Source organism: Centrocercus urophasianus, unplaced genomic scaffold (genome assembly GCF_019232065.1).
Source record: "Centrocercus urophasianus isolate 14NV4802_14NV808 unplaced genomic scaffold, USGS_Curo_1.0 seq_17, whole genome shotgun sequence".
NCBI lineage: Eukaryota > Metazoa > Chordata > Aves > Galliformes > Phasianidae > Centrocercus > Centrocercus urophasianus.
This window is the reverse complement of record NW_024884722.1, coordinates 5,869,519-5,892,353: the sequence shown is the minus strand read 5'-3', so window position 1 is coordinate 5,892,353 and position 22,835 is coordinate 5,869,519. Positions and strand designations below refer to the sequence as shown.

The window sequence follows — 22,835 nt, the reverse complement described above, 5'->3', positions numbered from 1 at the left end:
ATGAAATATTCACCAATAAAAACCCCAACCCTACGAATACTCATATTTTAGAGAGATATGAAGAAATATACTGCTTCTCAGTGAGGCAGGAAGAAACAGGTGCTGGGATTGCATACAGCATGTTAAAGTCAGCCTGTCCAACCAACCAACGTGGGAGCTCTGCGGCCCCGCCGAGCCTCGCAGGGTTTCCTGCCAGCTCCTCCAGCTCGAGGTGAACGTGAGCCGTTGCAGACTCTCCCAGCTGCACCCATAACTCACTGTCCAAGAGCCCTGTAATACCTTGAAAGAGCATACTGTAAAATTATGAATGCATGCAGTTGGGGGAGTTGCAGATACTGTGTATTGAAATTAATGAGTAGGGTTTGTTCCTTTTGTTATTTTTTTTTTAATTCAAATTTCATCTCAACAATACATCCCTGATGTTATTGCTTGACTTGATCATTTGATTACTTACATAGATTACAGAAAACACACCTCCAGTACTACAGAACATGAACTGCACAAACGTGGTGCTCAGGGACATGATTTAGCGGAGGGCTGTTAGAGTTAGGGTAGTTTGGTTAGGCTGTGGATGGACTTGAGATAATCTTTAAGGTCTTTCCCAACCTAGGCAATTCTATGATTCTGTGATTCTTCCAGGAGCCCTTTTCTTGACTCCATAAGAGCACTCTGAATTTATCAATCTAAGCAACCATATAAAATCATGTCATTTTTTAACTGTGTTACAATCCCAGCACATAGCCTAGTTATAGGCCTGTCTCTGTTTTTTCCCCAGGGCTTGATAAATTGGCAAGAAACTTTTGCTATGGAAGAATAAAAATATGTTCACAGCTTGAGAAAAAAAATTCTTTTTGTTTTTAGAGAGCAGTTCACTGTAAAAGTGACTGTAAAAATCTGGCATCGCGGGATTTTATAATTACTGTTTCTCAATTATGCCCGAACTAAACTTGCTCAGTGTACAATTGAAAAGATGTTTCTTTTCTAACAAATACATTCTGCCAACTGCCCCTGAGAACTGAAGTCCAACTGGGTTTCTCTGGCTCATGCATCCTCATTAACACTGTATAACTCCCAGGTGTTACATCCGACCCTAGTGCCTGCTCACTGACTGTATCAGCCAACCTACACAAACTGGCTTGTCCTCTCCTCTTCCTGCTCACTGAGAAGAGTTTGTCCACCTTCCTACTACCATTTCCTTAATCAACTCAAGGAATCCAGTGACCTTCCGTCTGTTCTACTAATCCAAACAGGTTGGGAAACCTTTCTCCCTCCCTACTGTTGCCCATTACCACTCTCGTGTGCCTCTCGGTCATGTCTCAGGTCCCAAAAGCTCTGCGGATCTTCTCTTTCAGCTAATAAACTTTCATTCACTCTGAGAACCTTTAAGAAATTCAGGAACTAATACAAGGAGGTAAACCACATCAGCAAGCCTGAGGTTGGAAAAACAAACTGCACTGAGATCATAAGGTGGTTGACCAAGTGAGCCACTCAGCTTTTGCATACCCTCTAAGCAACCAGAGGTGAAACAGACTTACATGGTCTAGCACAGAAGTTAGTCATGCGCCCATTTCACTCATCTGGGAATCCAATTATTTTCCTTAAGAGTTCCTTCATATCAGATGTTTTCACCAAACTAAATCCTACCCATTTTTTTTTAATTACAATTGTTTCTTTACATTTTTCACTGAACAGTAAAAGCTCGTTAGAATTTCTGGGGTTTACTAGCTTGGATTTCAACTTTAGTACGTGAGATGAGAATGCTTCCCTGCTACCATGTTGCTGGGGGAATAAAAGCAATGAGAAATACATCTAGTATAAAATTATATTGGGGACAGACATTATAACTGATTCTGTACAGCGTTTTGGATGATGACTTCATTACTATAACAACTATATTGTTTTCTACTTTCTTGTCTTTTCCTTAGTTAAATGCATTTCATTAGAACAATAAGAAGCTCTCACACTTCTTTCCTAACACTGACTTTATGAGGCAGTTACATTCCTAGCTGATTATCTGCAGTCTGTGTAGAAATGTCAGTGTAGTGGAAACACACCAGAAATGGTGTGCAGGGAAGCAGCTCAGGTGCCAAGGTGAAGCACTACAGCACTGAGCACTGGGCTGGTAAATCACCATCTGAGTTACCTTTTTTTAAGATTGAATGTAGCTCAAGTATCACAAGCACCAGTTTACAACTGGAGTTTGTAATTTTGTCTCCTGAAGCTGAATGGTAGTTAAAAATTCAAACATTGGATCTTGTGGCTGCTTAAATATTTAGCTTCTAAATGCCTAGAAATTAAAACCATGCTTTAAAAAAATCTTTCCTATAACTGATTTAAACATTTTTAGTGCCTGAACCATTTACTCTGACAACATAATGAATGGGAGTCAGATTCCACTATGCTGCATGGAAGTCATATTTTCCTAAGGAGCAAAAGCTTTTTACTTATCTTTCATTCCTCACAGTAGTGATACGATCACTGTATTGTATGGTATTACAAATTAAAGCTAAGAAATTTACATTAACATTTAATATTCAAAATACTGAATATTCAAATAAAATACTTAATATTCAAAATACTGAAATTTTCTTTGTTAACTTGACATACTGAGAAAATATCCAGTGTACTAACTTGCTCTTTAATAGAAGCAATACCTGTACAGGTAATGAGCAAAGCTGTACCATGATCATTTTCCATTAGAGTCCAAGAATTCTTTCCCTTCCTAATTCTTGGTCTTTGCACTTACGATTCTTATTATATTGCTTATGATTTTTTCTTTGGATTATCACAACACACACCAGAAACTTGAAATATTAGGATGCAGTTTAAGTTATTAGCAATCTAATAGAAAAACAAAAAGAAATGAATAAAATTGCATACAGTTAATGAAATTCAGAAACTTATTTTTCTGTAGAATATTATTAGCCTGCTGTGTCTGGCAATGCAGACATCACTTTATACTCTGAGAACGAATGACTGTCATGTCTGGCAGCTGAGCAAGCATGGAGCAAGCACATTACCATTTATTTCCCAATCAGATTCTGGGGAACATCACTTAAGACACTTCACTACATAAATTGTCCTGCTGTCAAGATGTGTTCCAAGGCCTTCTGGAGTTTGTGTAACCCCATGAGGACACAAAAAGAATATCATTTTGTGTTGCTATCACTCCATTTTCTTAATATTACTATGACGTCCCATGCCAAGAGTTAACTGCACTAAAAACCCCAAACTTTGTAAGATACACTTTTACTGCAAGCCATTTGTTCCCAATCTATACATATTCTTTACACACATGCCTGTCCATGAGCAGACTGCTGCTCTCTGGAGCCCTGCTGATCGCAGCAGGCTCTGTGAAGATGAGGAAGTCCCAGAAGTCCTGGACAATATGCACTTCCAGGAAGCAGCCTTCTCTTCTGTGCTTCAGGTATATCTCAAATTTAGAGCAGTAAAACACCACAGTGCAAGTATATAGAAGCACAGCAGCTATCAGATATAAAACTTGAATGATTTACAAAAATAATATTTAAAAAAAGCCACATAAAGTTGTTAGGAAGATTTATACTAACTTTACGATGGCTAGCAATGGTAAAGAATCTCTGACAAGACCAACATCACACACAAAGCCAGTGCTTTCCATAACAGGAATATTTAAACCCATTAACATGCTTATCAATAAATAATCTAATTTTTTATATACTGGCTTTAATCTGTTCTAACATATTAAGCAGCAAGGCATTAAAAGTCAGTATTCTTCACACTCAAATGCATTATCACTCTGCCTTCTTGTGCACGAGAACAAAAGCGGACAATGAATGAGAGCTGAAGAAAGCCAAAGTGAAGCAAACCTGAAATGTTGAACATTCCTCACTGTATGCACTTTAGAAACTGTTTCTAAAACTAACAGCAACACAAGATGATAGTACTTAAACAACTCAGCCTTAGCACTTTGAAATTGCATTGTTTTGCAATTGAAATGACATGTTTTGAAAGAGTTTTTCTGTGTTTTTTTCTGATGCACTAAATCAATTAAAGATGATACAAGAGCACAACTAACACGATGCAGTCATTCACAAATCTGTGAGGAAACTGAGAAGCAGATATAAAAAGGTATGTTGGATCCCTAGTCTGTGCATACATGTAAATAACTTCATTTTAAAAACTCATGAATTGAGACCCACAGCAGGCTGGGAGCTGGTTCTAAGGTTATTGGAGACAGACCAGGGACCTGGAGGTGTGCAGGGCTGCATTTGTGCTCTATCAGATGGCCAGCCCTCTGCTTCCAAATATTTAAGTATCTTTAAATAATGGAACTTGTAGTTGCACACTGCTGGACGCATTACTCATGTGAGTTCACTCATTATGAGGCATCTAGATCCAAAAGTGACCTACGCAGTGTGCTCAACTGAACGTTCATGTTCAACAATGTTCATAAACAAAAACAGTTTCATACAAAAGTTAGCATTGTAAAGCATTTGAATTTTTCTGCTTTTATTAGGCAGCTGTGCTATGCCTAAAAATCTGATGAATTATTTGTCCTCGGGAGACCACTAACAATCCTCTATGCTAAAGGCTGTGCCAGCACCTCTACAAGAAGACTCTACATACAGAGATGTGTGAGCCAACCAAAAAGAACAATGACCCTGAAGTACAACTTTGCATTGAAAATTAAGAAAATGATTTTGAATGCTTAAAGAAATAGCACTAATTCTTCGTTCTTAAAAAGAACAACAACAAAAAAAATCAGTTTTATATTGCTTCTGGATTTATTAATAAAGAAATTGGATATAACTATTCACTATTGTTTTTAAAGCAAATAGAAACAGCAGCACACTGCCCATTGGGACAGATGATATGCCTCAAAGTCACTCAAGAAAGATTTTACGCCTGATGTGCACCAACAGAAAAGTAAAGGCTAAAAATGCTTTGTCATTCAGCAGGAAGAACTTCTAAAACAGCATTCCTAAAACAGACTTAGAATATAATAAGAAGTGATTGATGGTGAAGTCAGCAGTAAAGTAACACTAAGTACTAATATTACTAATTGTAGAAATACTGAGTATTTCTATGATCTCTCTCCAGGAATCGACTGTTCCAACCCATCCTCACAATGTAACTAACAACATGATCATTGATTTGCCATAGCTTCAGAAAAGACTTCTTTATTTTCTCACCACATGGAGTAGTGATCTTCCTAAATCAGATGCTAACAGTCTTAGTAGCACAGTATGGATCTTTGCATGACTTCTCTTTGTTCTGTAGATTTCTGTCTCTTCTCACATACCAGTATTACATTTGCTTTAATGAATTAATAAATACTAATAGTCTACAAAATAATTAATGAACTGCTGTGCTCTATCAAAATTTTATCTAGTAATGGTCACATATGACTAGAAACACAGGAAGTCAAATTCCAGTGGTGAAATGAAAAAAATCCTTTTGTTTCAATATAAAACAAAATTCTGAGAAGAGCATAGCTCACCTGACGTCATTTTTTGACTAAGAGAGAAATATATGCCAAAATGTCTGAACAGACTTCATTGCTCTAGCAAGGAGAGCAATGAACTTGCTAGAGATCAACTACATGTGAATAATTCCTAAAAGTTAACATCAGCTTTTCCTTAGGCTCCAGCCAGCCAATACTTGATGTTTATATGAGCATCATTCACATTGGCTACAATGAATCCAGTAAGATATGCCTGTTTTCCCTCCAGTATTCCATCTCCCATACTTCTTAGTAAGAACATAACACATTTATTGCTTGAACTTGAGAAAAAGTGAAACCAGCATTCGGTAGACAGCACAAGCTTTATTTTACTTCCTTTATATGATGGAAGTGCTATTTTGTAAGTTGTTTTTATTTAATGCATCTCTCTCCACATGTATACATACATCGATATACATACACACACTCATGTTCTATACATAGGAAACAAGCCATACAGACACACACATGCACACATATGTAAGATACACATACACACACTACATACAATGTTTTGTAGAGAGCTTGCACCTATCAATCCAGATTCCCAGATCTGGAATTTGATCAGACTAGTAACAACCTGTCAGCTTTAAATATTGGACTATTTGTTTCCCTGTGTCCAGTGCCTAAGATCTTGTTAATTACCTAAACTCCCTTTCTGTAGGTCTTGTTAATTACCCGTCTCCTGTCTCAGTGGACCTTGTTAATAACTTGTCCAATCTCTCTAAAAAGGTCCTAATAACACATTAAAATTAAAGATGCTTTTCTCTTAGCACTTGTCAAGTGGTGTAAATTGAGAAATTTTCACATCGGTTTATTAGCCTACCGTAGTGTATTTTCCTAAACATAAACAATTTCTGAGAAATGATGCATAAGGTTTGGTCACTGCAAATAAAAAGATCTTTGTTTGCAAGGATTACTGTCAATTTCTGTAACTGTGTTCAATACAAAATCCACGTGGCTACTGATTGCAATTTAACCACTTGAAATCCAAGACAACAAAACTAACTGTTAGTGAATGTGTTTAAAGATAATGTTAAGCTCTGCTGAGCAGCTCCCCCAGCCTGCAGTCAGTGATGTTATGAGCTGCAGCTCTGCACACAGTTGGTGTTTGGTCAAGATTATCTCACCAAATCAGTTCAGACGGACTTGAGGCAAGACCCAAAGCCCAACAAACTTTCTGAAAAGCTGCTTTACAATGTTATTCACTCTATAGAGATATCAGGATCTAGACATGCATGGCCATGCAGCTAGCAACAGAAGAATTTTTCTTCTCATCTTGGAAAGAACTGGATTTTCTTACCCATGCATTAAAACACAACCTCATCCTTTTACCTGTTTACAACTATTTGACACTCTGCCTTATCCTGCTTTTGAGCACTGGAAGAATAATCTCCCACCAGAAAGTTGGGAGCTTTGAATCCCACCAAATCTGATTACAATGATTAGACAAGCTGCTGCCCACTAAATGTCTCATCTGTCCTTCTGCCACAGCCATTTTGCAGAAAGGAATGCATGTCTACATCTCTGCTGTGTTAATGCTGTCCAGATTCATAACTTCTGCAATTGATAAAAGTGGTCTCTGCCATGATGGCAAATCTAGAACAATGATAATACAGCAACAAAAACATCTACACAAAAATGCATAACCACGAATTCTACTGGTAGTCTTTTGTACATCCACTGATTCCTAACCTAAAATTTGTCACCTTGCTCTAAAGAGATTATTAGCCAGGCAAAGTCAAACATCACATGTCCTAAAGCAGTTAATCAAACTGACATTGATAAAAATAATCATTAAAAAAGAAAACAAATCTAGATATGATATAAGTAGCAGTAGGAGCCTCTAATGATGATGCTGACTATAAACACGCTGATTAAAAAAGATGACTGCTGAAATGTTTAGTATTACAAATACAGGTAAGGTCAGTACATAGATTATATAGATTCCAGCTATGCAGGGAGACAAGAATGCAAAGAAAGGAGAAAAGGATCTGAGAGAGAAGAATCATTGAAACTAAATGAGAACAAAAGAGAAAGAAAGGAGGTACAGAGGTGTCTCCAAACTGAGTCCTCCTTCAATTTAAGGTAAACGTATAGTGACGGTTCATAATGACTGGATTACCCTCATGAAATTGGATAAACCCTGTGAGATCTTGTTAACTAGGTGACAGAGGGAAAAAAAAAAACAAAACCAAATGAGTCTCCTATGGCTGATCTGAGGTGTAAATATATATTAAAAGGCTTTTAATTAATCTATTTATACATATTACCGGCCTGGACTGGTTGGTTTAGTGGTTTGGGATAAGGAGTGTTGGGAGTGTGTGGAATTTTCTTGTTTTCTTCCTCCAGTTTGTACTACTAGCCCCAGCCAGGTCCCATGGCCTAACCACACATCTTCCTGCTCAGTTTCGTCAGACAGGAATCCATGACTGTTCCATTATTCAAAGCAAGGCATAGCTACACAGGGATAACTGGGAGATGAACTGCAAAGCAAACTCATCATCCACCCAGAACACTGATTTTGGACACACCTTACTAAGACGTGCCGCCTGTTTTACTTGCAAGATGGTATCCATCAAAAAGCTTAACAGCATGCTGAGTAAATAAACAGTAACACAAAATCCAAATTTCCCATGTGTGCTTCCTGCATGCTGAATTTGTTACTCAACCCCATTTATTTTGTGCTCACAGATTTATACAACTCTTTCCTCACAGTATTACTAATTCTAAAAATTAAAAATGGATTCTATTCAACAAATCCTCTGCAGATAAAAGGTAAACTTAAACTGTAAACTTATTAAATATGCACATTTTGAATTAGTTTCTACTTCAAAAGAAAATAATTGTTCAAGATACATATGAAAGAAAGTGAACTTTTTTTTTAAAAGATACTCATAGACCATAGTAGTGGAGGGTAGAAAAGCTTACAACATAAATTATTGCATGATACATACGATTCCAGAGTAGCTGACTTATAAAAATGGTCACAATGTTTTCTACTTTTGGCATTTTTGGAAATAACAAAAACTTCTGACAAGACAAGTAGCCATGTTTACATAAAAGTCAAGAACTAGTAAAAGAGACTCACACAAAAAGAGGGAACGAAGACCAGAACCCTTCTAAATGGGCACTGTGATGAGCTTTTTAATTACAAAAGAAAGAAAAAACAAGTCCATCATGATTATTGTTTAAGATTTATATTTATCAAGATCTGTTGCATTCAAGAACTTCAAAAGATTTCGCTACTGATATCTAGCATCTGCCCGAACACATTTTTTCATTTTAAAAAATATTAAATGCTATGTAATTTTAATTGTTATTTAAATTAGTTCTGCTTAAAGGAGATTATTTAAATGAAAGTTTAACTTCTGACAAACCAAGCTACATCCTAACCTCGCTTTAATCTAGAGAAATCCTTTATTAAACAAATAATATTCTAAGACTCTGGCTGTAAATACGTTATTTAAGACAGTAGAACTGGCTTGACTTGTAGGAGGCACTAAGAAGATGAGTCACTGAAGTCTGTATGAGCCTGTAGACAGCTAATCTTTTTTACAGTTGGCCCATTTCAGTTCATCTAATTCACGACAATTAGTTTTGTTGAGAAAATAATTTGAAGTTTAAAACAGAAGTGCATATATTCTAACTATGAATTAAAAGTTGGGATACAACACGATTGATCTGTTAATTAATTTCTGACATTAACGTACAAAAAATTTAGGAATGTAAATGAATAAAAATAATTATCTGATTAATCATGAACACTGGCTATAGAATATGTAGTGTGTGCATATATATCTGTGTATATAGTCTATCTAGTAAACAAAAACCAAAAGTGAAGTGAATTTTTTTTTAATTTAAGGAAAACAAGTAAACTGTTGATAAGCAAACAAAGATTAAAATAGATTATTTAAATCAAAGTTTCTTATCAACCCCTATAACTCAAGTCATTTTGTTTAGCATATAAACTGCTGCCTGGTGTAAGGTCTTGAATACACATGAACTCAGAAAAGCTACAGTGAGCCAAACGATCCCAGGCATGATAAAGGCCCAGGCAGATGCTCTCATTTAGAAACAGAATGGTCTCCAGTTCTTGTGGTTTAACACACAGAATCTAAACCCATTTTTTCCAAAGCATTTGCGTCCATTACTCAAATCTTTTATTTATTCTGTTCCATCTTACCCTTACAATTAAAACTTTTCCTTTTAAAACCTTGGCTTAGACTGAGGGTAGTGCAATAGCTAGCAATGAGCAAGGTTTTCTGCATATGCAAAATTAAGAAGAGTCACAGTACTAATACATTTACTAATATAAATGCAACTTCTAAATAAAATATAGAATGAAAAAGTTAAATTACATTAAAGGTTCATAAATGTTACTCAGTAATGGATTAACAATGATTAAAATAACTATGAAGCACAAAGACTGTGTCCCTCAACACTTCACATTTTCATTTATATAACACGTTCAAGATAGCAGATCAAAACACAGCCAAAACCTACCTTGAAGATGGCAACATGCTTGTAGGCTTGAAGTTTGTCATGAACGGATTAGTCGACTCGTAATCAAAACTCTCCTGATGAGTTTCACCAAATGCACTCGGTGATTTCAAGTCAGTGGAGCTCTCTGATCCCCCATTGCTAAGTTTATCCGACCTCCTGCTATCTTTTTTGCCAGTCACTCTTTCAAAAAGACTAACCTTCTCTTTTTTCTCTTTTCTAATTTCTTTTTTGATTTCAACAGGTTTGGAAAACAGATTTATGTTTTGATCCCACGTTGCTGGGCTTTCTTCAAATGGATTCTTCTGTCTTGGCAGTGTAGCGAATTTTTGGGGTAACGAAGCACTCACGTTGGTAAATGGGTCATTTTGTGCTTCCGGTGCAGTTTCATCAGCTGTGCTGTCCAGTTGGTTCATTTTAGAAGTATCAACACTTAATGTCCTCCTGTGCGGAGATTTTAGACTTCCTGCAAACAATCTGGCATTAGTACATTATCGACGAGATACTACAGCATAGCTTATAATGCACAGATAAACCATTTTAGCTTCAGTATAGAGGGTTTGAAACTGAGTTTCAGTCTGAAACACCCTTGAATAACAAATCTATTTCTAAAATATCAACAGTTCTGGCATTGTATTTGTGATACTGAAATGTTTAAGGAAGAAACTACAGCATTTTTTTATTTTCTGTATGAGAACTAGGTTCTATAAGGAATACAGTTGTAGCCAGAAAGTGACAGTAATCTATCGTGTAATAACTTTGAGTGATGCAAAGCACTTTCACTTACTTGTATAAATGAGATTTACAACTTTGATGATAGTTTTTAACTTTTTAAAAAAGACTTATTCTTCACACTATATTACTTTGCCTAGAGTTCTCTCTTGAATGCAACGTTTCATTAAAAGATACTCTCAAAATGAGGACACGAGAAAAATTAAAAATTATAATACATTATGACCAATGTAAGTTATTCCTTATACTCTTAAAGGCATTTATAAGTTACTTCCAACTAATGGAAGAGAAAAAATAGGCCAGCAATAATTCATTATTTTTTGGCCTCATAATTGCTTCATAAACTAAAGAAACAGACTTTCGCCTGCTCTAGAAGCTGGGAATTATAATTGTAATGGTCGTGATCGAGTAGCGTGAGTTTTACTTACCTCCTTCATCAACTGAACCAAAAGATTCCAGCTGACGCTTGAAAAGATGAGAGTAGCCAACTGTGCTGGATTTTAATTTTTCTGAGGAGACATGGGATCCTGTTAAATCTGACATCGAATGAGCTGAAGATAGCCTCTGAGGTCCCAAAAGGAAAGGCTTTTTTGGTTTTGATTTCATTTGTACTTCACCACTACATAGCTCTACGTTCGCATCAGGTATGTGAGTACTTGGAATGATTGCAGATGACGTATCTGAAAATGTCCCATCATTTTTTCGACCCTTCATTTTGTCTTTTAGTTTAGCAAAAGGGGATTTGGTTTTGTCCTTCATTGACAAATCAAACATACTTGCTGTCATGTTATTCCTCATAAACTGAATATTGACTTTTATTTCTCCTCTGTCTTTGGTTCTTTTCCCTTGTCTGGACTCTAGTTGAAACCACCTTAAACGAGAAAAAGAGCAAGTTAAATTGTGTTCTCTGGAAGTTAGCAATTAAAATCTAGTTAGTTGATTAACGTCTGGCTATACAATTAAAAATACGAAAGTCAAATTCCCATACTGAAAAACTTCTTTGTCCATACTTGGTTTTGGAAGAGGATACATGCAATAACTAGGAAGCAGGAAGCTCTCTGCTCTGTTCACTTCAAGAATCCAAGTCAACTCAGTGGAAACTTACTAAACTCCACTTAAGCTAACGGGATCACATCTGCTTACAAAGAAGAATTTGTATCTAATATTTATTACAGAAACAAATAAGGAAATATTCAAGACCTTGGAATGATTCACACCTTACAATCATTTTGGTTTTGCAGCTGTCACAAACACAAGTGGCAGAAAAGCATCAGTGTATCCAACACTGCCCTTCATTGTGGGTAACTGGTAGGATTAACTTCAGCAGGGTCTTCAGAGGCTTTGGAAACATGACCCAAACCTCCAATTGAAGAGCTCACTTGTTTCAAAAAATATATGTGTTTCTTCAGTTTCAACAAAGACCTTATCATTAATCAGACACCTGACTACTTGTCCATCTCACTCCTCTGTCTATTGGATGCACCAGTAGAATTAAGATTCAGTCCCTCCTCCACAACCTTACCTAAGTGAATGACTGACCTTCTCCCCACTCATCATGAGTAGTTTCTTCCTATTTCAAAAGGGGCACGAGGGCACATTTCCAATTTTCCAGTTCCACAGAAGTGCTCTAAACACGTCTGCGTATGTTCTCATTGCTGTTCTTTCTCTCCTTTCGGAGGACATGAGAGATTTTCTTATACTTCTTCTCACACGTGAAAAATATTAAATGATTTCTTTGGTTGACATCATTAAGGAAAAGAAATAACACTACCTCTCAACCTTCCTGAAAAGGTTTGGGAAGGGGAAGACAAGTCATCCAAAGGACAAGTTCCTCCACCTGCCTTGAGGTGATGCTGAATTAGAAGCCCTGGAAAAATCTCTTGTAAATTTTATGAAATTATTAATTTTGAAACTATCTAACAGGCTCTAACTCATATTTCTAGCTCTCTAAGTTAGATGGGTAAAAAGACTCAGCTAAATATCAAGTAGCAACACTCTCCTATTGCTTTACCACTCCTGGGAACACACTGTCAGTAGAAATGCATGCACGCACACCAACACAAGAGTACATTATCATGATGAAGTAACTTTTGAACTGGAGACTAAGAAATGAAATTGCCTATCAACACAGACGCAAAATTGATTATGCAGTTATACATACATTATTCAATACTGTCAAATACACAAAACAAGGTCAGGGAAGGAGAAAAATAGCCCTCAATTTCCTTTCAGATTTCATAAATATATTTAAAGGTGACAGAAGAAATCAAGTTTTCAGGGAGACATACTATTTTTTTGAGTTGACAAAGGTGACCTTCCAAAGAAACACTGAAAGGATAAAGAGTATTGTGACTTTGTTGCCTTGTGATATCCCAGAAGTTTTATATGCCACTCTAAAGCAGAATAATTAAGAAATATCAGAAAGTCTCTGTCCTGACACTGACACCAGATCAAGAGATCAAGAAGTTCATAAAGGTAGGATATAAATGAAGGACAATTCAACTTTTAGGGAGACAGTTTTCCTTCTGTTGTGAGATAACTTCATTTATATGCTTTATATGAAATGCAAAAACTGAATGTTAAGTGTCTAAAGAAGACAGGATCATTTTTCATTTTACTTACTAAGATTTCACTCCTCTGTAACTGATTCCAGAAACTCCTCAATTCATCTACAGAGTCTTCAAAGGAAACATACACAACAGAAATGAGAGTAAATCTTTTTTTTTACAATATCACAGGAAAAAAAAAAAAAGAAAAAAAAAAATGGAAAGACAACTTAGACTACTTTGTTCAAAAGAAAATATGTTCTTATATACTCTTAAAAAATAATAGCAATGAAATAAAAAAGACCCACAAGCATAATAAGCAAGCCCTTCCTTATAACCTTCCAAATGTCTGGTCTGTGTGAAAAGAAACAAACAAACAAGAAAACCAAAAAACACTGAGCAAGTGCTGTGCAGGATGGCTTACGCAGTCTCTAAATATAAATATATATAAGGCTCACGGATGTTTCAGAAGGCTTAACAGGCAGAGAGGACTTCATTTTTTGACATTCGAATTTATGAGCTCACTCTGCAATGTAAGGAAACGTATTCCCTTTCCCTCCTCTCATTCTTTTAAACATTCATACTGTATCTCTGATAAGATTCATGAATTTTCATGTTTCTAGCTAGGAATTACTGAAACTTCAAACTGATGTTTGACACTGTTTAACTTGATTTAGAACATCAACAGCTTCTTAAGATTTTGCTATGTTGAAGAAAGCCTTTACATTTAAAACTAAATTTAACCCAATTATTCGCATTCTTATCATGAATTAACGACTCTGTTACTATCAAGACTTCCTTGTTAATGATGTATCCACACATGCTATTTTGATATTTACCAGGTCTGTACAACTTCCATACACAACCTCTACACTGCCTTCTGTGGTTTGTACATCTATTTTCCAAGCTGGCTCTGGAGGACTTCACACCAAGGTAAGTTCAGCTGGGAAAATGAAGTAACTCTTCTCACTTTAATAAGACAGGGGAGACCCGTAAGGGACCACATTCTACATTACTTCTGATCCCAACAGAATTTAATCACAAACTCTTCAGCAAAATTCCTCTGGACTTCAGTGGAATTTCTATTTGAAGAATGATTGCTGGGTCAGGCCTTTGTATAAAACACATATATTTAATCGTTATAGGCACGTAAAGGAGGTGAGGTTTCTTTGTCACGTTTGAGATTTTATCTTGAATCATGAAGGGCCCATATGCTTCTGCTCATACAAGACAATATGAGAAGCACTCTCAGTGATTTTCTTCAAATTCAACAACAAATAATTATTACTTTTTTCTTTTTTTTTTTAAACAGATGAGAACAAATGCAAGGAATGCATTTCTGTGGAGCTGCACATGAGTAACAGAGTCTGTAAATGTTTCTTATTAGAATCTGTTTCTACAACACATGGGCGTGAGCAACAAATAGAACAACAGCACTGTACATAACAGAAAAAGAATTGGAAAATGAGGTCCACTGTTTTCAGATAACATTTGGGTCCCAAAATACTAAATTCCACTATACCATTGCCAATTTGAAAAATTGTAATGTATTATAAAAGCCAATAAAACTTGCTATTTTGGTTTTGTTTACAGTACTTTTAGCCACAATAAATACTCCATTTGTCAGGCTGCCATAAGCTTATTCTATAGAAAGCCTGCACAAAGTAGGAAAATAGCCAATAACACATGAAAAAAAAAACAGGGTGGCTTTTATGAGAGCAGATGCCCTTTTATTTAATAACCAAATATTACATCCAGTCTTGCAGACAGTCTTTATTTAAACAGACCTTGTACAAAGTCTGGCAAATTTTCCTAACTTCAAAGGGAGCCCTATTGCCTTCTGAATCACATTCGTACTGCTTGCTCTCACCTTCCAGTGTTCTGTAGGACAACGTCCATACACCCTCTATTTTCTACTTTTTCCCTATGGTTTCCATTAGAACAACCGCTGCTTCTTTTTCTCATATGGCTTTGAGTGTGCTAATGGGCTTTCCCTCTCTCGCACAGGTTTCTGATCATTTTTATTTTGTAAGCATAATACAGACTCACTCTGCACGCTGGCAGGACCTTCTGATTCAGTTTCCTTGCCAATGCCGAAGAGGTGAACTAACAGAAGAATCTTCTCCCTCATTTCACAGCTTCTCAAATACAATCTTCTGCCTTCACTCTGTAAACACCTATTGAGTTGATCTAATTGCATTTTGCTGAAATTTTTAGGTTACACTCAAAGATTTCTTGCAAAATCCTGATTTTAATTCCTAAGTCACCGAATGAACTCTTCAAAAAGCCAAGCAATCAGAGCACCTACAAGATTGCTAGCTTTGATATTATAGCTAAAACCAAAAGCCTGATCTGCTAAGGAATTCCGCTGCACCATTACAAGGAGGTCAGCAGGTACTTATAAAATCAGCCCTAAAACAATCACCCAAATCCCAATGAGTGGAGATGACCATCAGCTGCCTTGAGAAAGAACTGCTGCTTTATGTTAGATTATGTATGTTCAGGTTAGGTACGCTGAAGAGACTACATAAAATCCTACTAACACAGATGTTAGATTCATCCAGCTAATGGGTAAAAGAAACAACATTCAAAGCCAAGAATCATCTAACATAGTCATTAGCAGCAAATTAATATAAATAAAAAATTCAGAAACTTTTTTTCCCCCAATAAGACGATTAGATGTCATACCAAGAGACTGGCCAAAGAGATGGAAAAGTAGGAAAATGGCATACACAGCGTATGAGGGGAAATGAAGAAGAAAATGGATTACTTATTAAGATAAGTGATGACATTCACAAAGATGAATATTATTACTTTCTGGAAGCCAAATGAAATGAGATATACAAAGTTGAGTTTAAAAATAAATATTACAGACTGACATTTAACACCACAAAACATATGGGAACTGACAGACATAACAATGCCCTTGCTAAGGGGCTCACTAACATCAGCTGGAATCAAGGTAATTATGTGGCCTTCATTTACACCAGTTATTATTTTGCTTAAAAACTACATGTGAAAACTTTTATTTTAGAAAGTAACTGAAGTGATGAGAATTAAGGGCAGTTATTGCAGCTTTTTGTAAGCATGTGTGTGCACAGAAAATGGAGTGCAAGCATTTCAATCCAGATGGTACTCAGCCTCTGAGTCAGAATTATGACTTATTCACTGTATATGCTCACATTTGTTGCCGAAATGTAAATGCTGGGAATACTGCTAGATGATTTAGAACACTTATAATCTCATAAAGCTACAACAAGGCTCTACTTTTTGCTTTTCTCTTTAACCATCTTTCCTCTGTTCCCCACTACTAACTTTTCTTCTTTTTTTCTTCCATTTCCTGAGAGCTACCATGAAAGCAAATCTGCATGGACCAGCCAGGCTGTTCATTATTTCTATGGATTATTTCTTGTGCATTGATTTTTAAAAAGCGCTGTTCATCAGGAAGCAGTGAGCCCATCCATGACAACCTGTTTATCAGCTGCTGTTTGCTTACTCATCACTCAAGTTGTATTTGAAGCCACCCACCCTCCTGCTTCTGCTGCGGCGGATGCGATCGAAGAGGAACCTTTCTGTGTAAGAGGGGGGGCTTCCAAGAAGGAATTCATATTAATTTGGAGGAAGTCACAACGTTTTCATACCTTTCAGGAAGCTCAGTATTCATAAGGAGAAGTGCTTACAATAGAGTAGTATTGATCAGTTCACTCCTTAGGGTTTTTTTAACTCATTTCATGAGTTGCTTGCGATTATTTTATATGACTGATGTCAGCAGAGGAGAAACATCTTAGATAAGGCCAAGATTCCTTTACTGTATTATGCTCAAATAAACATTTTTGTCAACACTGATGCAATCTGGAGGTGAAAAGGGGAGGCTGTTGTATTACAGAAACCAGGGATAGGAGGAATTAAGTCACAAATCAAAAAAGTCTCCTCCAACAAAATTTCTGTGAGAAGTAATAACTACCACTGCCTGCCTCCCTCTGCATTCTGCATTCCAGAGCAGTGCTGCATCCTACATCAGCTGAACATGGAATAAAATTAGCTCTCCAAGAAAGCCAGCAAAGGAATAGGCAATAAACAGGATGGAGTGAGAGGGTAACAAGGACCAAATGAGTGCTGATGAAATAAGTACCATCATGGCAAAGAAATTACTTTTTCCATTGCGGGGTACATAAGTGTGCAGGAGAAAAAAAAACCTGAGCACACTCATTAAAGAAAAGCTACTGAAAAATACTGCAGTGAATTAAAACACATCAGTAAATGGCTTTTTTTGCTCTATGGTAATTCAAAAACTTGCTTGGTGTTAAGCACTATTCAGTCATCAGCAGTATTAAGGCAATGATGAATAACAACTGAATTGAAATAACTACAAATACATACTGTTTTACAAATATATGCTTTAAAACAACAGATTCCTTTAACATCATTTACATTTCAATTGCAAGAGCAGAAGAGGTGCATTTATTCTAGAATACCAGACAAAAAAAGATGTATTTAACAATTAAAATAAAAAAGCCATAGGATTCTCCTGCAAACAATTAAAAGATGGCAGAAATCTAAGATCAGAAACGTATCTCCAATAAAGCTGTATCTCCCACGCTTTTCAAATAGTTAAAAACAGCTCAGTAAAAACTCTCAGCATCTGGACCTAGCTTTCAAATCAGGAGAAAAGAGCAAGTTAAAGAGCCTGCCCATGTCTAACTAAAAGCAGAGTTGCCAGAGACACACTTACAAAGGTACCACAGGGTGATGGCACTTTTTCCACCAAGACAAGGAAAAAATAAGCTGGGATCCTGCACATGCTTTGGCTGAGGTCTCAGAAGAAACCTAAAGAGGGATCATCTGAGCCACATCTGCATCGAACTGTTCCAGGAGTTTTCACTTTTAAGAAATTAAAAAATCACCAGTTTTAGGAAGAAAAAGGATGCATACAGAATTTTCATTATCAAAGTATAGTAGATACATTGCTTTGTTTCATTAAATCTTGTTCCAGCGCAAGTTTCTTAGGATACACAATGTGCAAATCTTACCACAAGGCCTCTGCCTAAAAAGTTGTCTGTATGAAGTCTTTCTCTTACGGTGTCACAAGTAAACACAACAAAAAACGTTACAGAGAAAGAAGGATTATTTTAACGTATTTTAAATACGTTTTTCAAGTTGTGGTGAATTTGTAAATGTATTGCTTCCAAATTATAAGATATGAAATAAAACAAAATACAAAAAGCTGGATGTCACACACCCCACACTCTTCAATTCTAGGAATTCAGAATCAGCTGGTAGCCTTCACTTCTCATACCTCCCTACTAAAAAAGCTCTGGGGAATTGCTGACAGGATTCAGCATTGTGCAGAATATTAAATATCTTTTTTGCAATACCCTGGTGACTCTCGAGTCTGTCTCTTACAGCACCATATGTACAGCTGTGTTGGAAAGAGGAAGCTATTAAATATATTAAAAAGTAGAAATATTACCAATAGACACTTCATCAAATAACTGGATCTCATTCATTCCCAAACAAAGCAAGAAATGTTAAGGTTACATCAACATAAGAAAATAACTCTGGATTTAATAACACCGCAAGCCTGTTGAACATATTTGAAAGTAAAAACATTGCTTAATAAAACAGATTAGTGTTTCTGAAACAATGAGTACAGCTTTCAACCATCAGAATGCTTCAGTAATAAAGACATTGGACTCAGTCTTAAAAGGCACTGGGTATCTCAGTTCCCACAGCACAGTCACGGCTAGATGCTCTTCAGCTCCAACATATTACCTTTTGTTTATTGCCAACTCAGGACCAGGGGTATTTTGTATCAAAAAGGATTTAATAAAAGGGAAAAAAAGAAAGAATTTTGTTTGGGATCACATTTGCGAATGTATTTTTGAAAGTCTGCCCTCCTAACACACACAAACACTGCACCTACCTCTCCAACTAGTGCTTATGAGAAACAGCAACAACGTCCACGTGCTGCACGAAGGCACTAGAAGAAGGCAACCATGGTAACTTTTCAAAAATATCTGAATGCTTGAGGACTGAATTATTTTTTTTCCAAAATAATTTCCCCTTTTTTTTCTAGGCTTCTAAGACATAAAGACCTTGATAGGAAAAGTAGATTTTCAATGGCTCTACTCGTAAGAATTTAAATTGGCAGTAAGAGAGCACGTGCTGTCCAAGCTGCCAGTAACCACCCAGCCACGCTTTTACACATATATAAGACTTTTATAAGTAGGGCTGTTAGGCTCTAGAAGCCTAACACCCATCAGCCTTTAATAAGATTTCCAATCTTAAATGCTCAAGTAACTTCTGAAAATAGGTCTTAGGCTGTTTGTAAAAGTCTCCCAAGGGGCCCCAACCTCCTGCAGTACGGCTCACGGGCAGCTTGGAGAGCCCCAGCAGTTCTGTGGCAGCCTGGGGAGGCATCGCTGCGCATTCATGCAGCGTGAGCTCTTCTCTCACACTTCAGAGAAAAAAAGAATAAAGAACACATATGAGACCACACTAAACAAAACTTCATATAAAAAAATACTGACAGGCTCCGCATATTTACTTCACTGCAACAAGCACTGCGTCTATTCTGCCAGTTCCACCTTTTTTTTGCGATGGTTTTGTAACACTCCATCAATTTTAGTAAAATTGAAGCTAAGTGTATGGTTCCCCAAAGGAAAATATTATTCATAGTAATACATGAATAATTTATATATTTTCCTCCAGCTTATGAATGCTTATTTTCATCTAGATTGACAAAGTTACTTGTAGTAGCGTTTTTACATTATTCAGTCACCTTTTTCCTGCAGAGCAGTGAGGTGTTTAACCTAAAGCAGTTGTCTACTGACTTGCAAGATAATTACAACTGATGATTAAAGAGTACTTAAGATCCATGTCTAAAGAGCACTGAAACTTCTTGAACCCAATGTAAACAGAAATTAAGAGCCTAAAGCTACAGGCATTACCACATATTGCATAAAGATAACTGTACCGCTGTTGGTTTGCCCTTAAAAAGATAAGCAATTAAAAAGTATATTACTTCACACCATAAACCCACAAGAGATTCTGTAAGGATGCTTTGTTCTCTAGTATATGTTTAATGCACTCATCATTTTGCTAAAAAATTAAAGGAAAAAAAAAAAAAGAAGAAAAAAGAAAAGCAATGCAAAGACAGCTTTGACCTGTCTTCAGCGCTCCTTCAACCTCAACCACCGCCACACATCAGCAGAGACAGGTTTTGGGATGGCTTTCAGGCACTGATCAGAATGATCTGGCTAATACTGCTGCACTGACTGCCATCTCCAACTGTCTGCTCTGACTCTGCTGGAGGTTGACGCCTCCACAGCACAGTCAGCGAAAGATAAATGATGCCAGAGTCTTAGTCACTTTGATGCAAAGTCCAGCATCTTACCGTAAACCCACCACAGCGAACACAAGAAATACCAGACTTCAGTTTTAACAGCTAAGGTTTGGGCACAGGTTTACTTCTACTCTACAGATGAGATATTAACCTTTAGAGGAGAGGAGGAAAGACACCTGGGCATTAACTCTTAACCACTGCAGAACATCTCTGCCTACATACAGGTAGCCTAGAAGTCTCCATGCTGCTCTTGTGCTACCTCTGTGGGACACATCTACTACAACAAACAGTCCTAAGCATACGAACAGTACACTTACAGCTATGTAATTTATTCCCTCAAACTTTGAAGGATAAATTACACTGGAACCAAGTATTTTTGTGCCAGCATATTCTCACCAGAGATGCTAACAATTTTACTAGTTCAGTTGAGGAACGCTCACAAAAAAAAACCCACAACAGTTTGACACATTTACTTTTCAGCCTAATACACTGCTGTGATTCTTATACTTTTTGTTTTCTTGCATTGTAGTGTTAGAATTTGCTGGCAAATGACAATTTTATAAATACTTCTGTATGTAACGATGGAGACTACTACAACAGCAGCACTTTCTCTTCTGTCTTCTCCGCAGAAGCCTGCTGTAGCAAGGATCATGGCCTAGGACTAACCAGGATCAGAAAAGCACTGCACTGCTGTGGCAAGCCTTCATAAGTCACAGTTCAGTGGCCACTAAAACATAAATAAAAAATATTTAAAGATACTTGGTTGCAGGAGTTGATTAAAAGCATTTTTAGAAAGAATGACATCAGGCTTCAAGAGAGACTGAGTCTTATACATGGTTCAAACTGGAGCACATATTGAATGGGGATATTGCCTTGAGCAGATGGTGAAACAAAAATCATTAGAAATACAGATTGCAATGAGTTCACGTTGTACACAATAATCTGTCAAAGAATGTTAATGTTATTGACAGCCCTGCCCTGTGCAGGACGACCGCTGTGATTACAAAGAACTTCTCAGTCCCCAGTGACATAAGTGTACATCCCTGGGGCTCTGAACATCACAGAAGAAAGAAAGGTCCCAATTTCATTTTCAAATACTTTGATAACAAGGCTTCTATTTCCACCCTCCTCCAAAACCCAAGTATATGAAGGAAACAAGCCACAGTTAAAACAAAGAAACAACTATCACTTACTCTGTTTTCCTTCTTTGCTTATCCTCAAATACATCGTTCAGACTTATGGCCACCTGTCCCAGGAACTTGTCCAGCCCCACCAGCGACCTGTGCATGACAATCAGGTACAGGATGTACCTGTCCGGGTTCTCCTGCATCAGCAATCCGGGCAGCTCGAAGGAGGCCTCTTCCTTCCACACTGGATCCAGGCTCTTCTCAGCCACGGAGGTGGAATACTTCTCCTTGCCCAGCTGGATGATGGTGTACGCATCGTTGGTGCCACTTTTGCCTTTGGGCTTCAGACCTTTGGCTTGAAGAACCGTGACTTGCACGTGAGTTGGGAACCACTTCTGGGCTTGCTCTGCCAGCATCATTTTGAAGCTCCAGGCAGCAGCAATAATCAAAACAAAGTCTCTTAAGTCTCCAAGTTACTCTGTAAGGGCACTTACAGCGGAGGCACCTGCCACCGACCCGGGCCGCCGCTCTCCGAGCACTTTTCTCCGGAGGCACCGACCGCCGCTCAGGTCTCCCCCCCCCGGGGCAGCCCCGCGGGTGACTCCATCGCTACAGGGCTCCCGGTTCCTCGGCCGGCCCCTCCGCCCTTCCCGGCGCAGCCCCGGCTCCCCGCACGCCCCGGCACTCCCGGCCCCACCGCCCCCAGGGCATCCCCGGGCCCGCGGCCTCTCCGCCCGGCCCGGCGCGCCGCAGCCCCCCGTCGCAGCGCGGGCCCCGCAGGCCTCCCCGGCCCCTTACGCTCCCGGTGCCTCAGGGCGGCGGGCAGCGCGGGGGGGGAGAACCGCGCTCGCCGCCGCCCCGCTCCGCGCCGCGCTGCCCTCCCGCCGCCTCAGCCTCTCGCCGCGCTTCCCCCGCGCCGCCCGGCCTGACGGGCCGGCTCCGCCGCTTCCGCCTTCCCCATGCTGCCGGCGGCGGCGGCGGCGGTCGGAGGGCAGAGGGCAGAGTTCGCCCCCTCCCCGCGGCCGCCGGGCGGGCGGGCGGTGCTTCCCCTCCTTCCTTTCTTTCCCCTTCCCTTTTTCCCGGTGGTGGTGCCCGGC

At 38.2% G+C, this 22,835-nt stretch overlaps 1 protein-coding gene across 4 annotated transcripts in view; it reads right to left on the bottom strand.

Annotated features, from left to right (window-relative positions):
• RAB11FIP2 (RAB11 family interacting protein 2) overlaps positions 1 to 22,363 on the bottom strand; it is a 32,785-nt gene extending 10,422 nt beyond the window's left edge. For all 4 annotated transcript variants that reach the window (XR_006168734.1, XR_006168733.1, XM_042818297.1 and 1 more), the window contains exons 1-3: positions 21,805 to 22,363; positions 11,149 to 11,591; positions 9,992 to 10,454 (exon numbers count right to left, since the gene is read on the bottom strand). Coding sequence is in view for 2 of the 4 variants with exons in the window: in XM_042818297.1 (XP_042674231.1) it covers positions 9,992 to 10,454; positions 11,149 to 11,591; positions 21,805 to 22,157 (1,259 nt within the window). In the remaining 2 variants the exon portion in view is untranslated. The remainder of the gene's footprint in view (positions 1 to 9,991; positions 10,455 to 11,148; positions 11,592 to 21,804) is intronic.
• Positions 22,364 to 22,835: the final 472 nt, after the last annotated feature.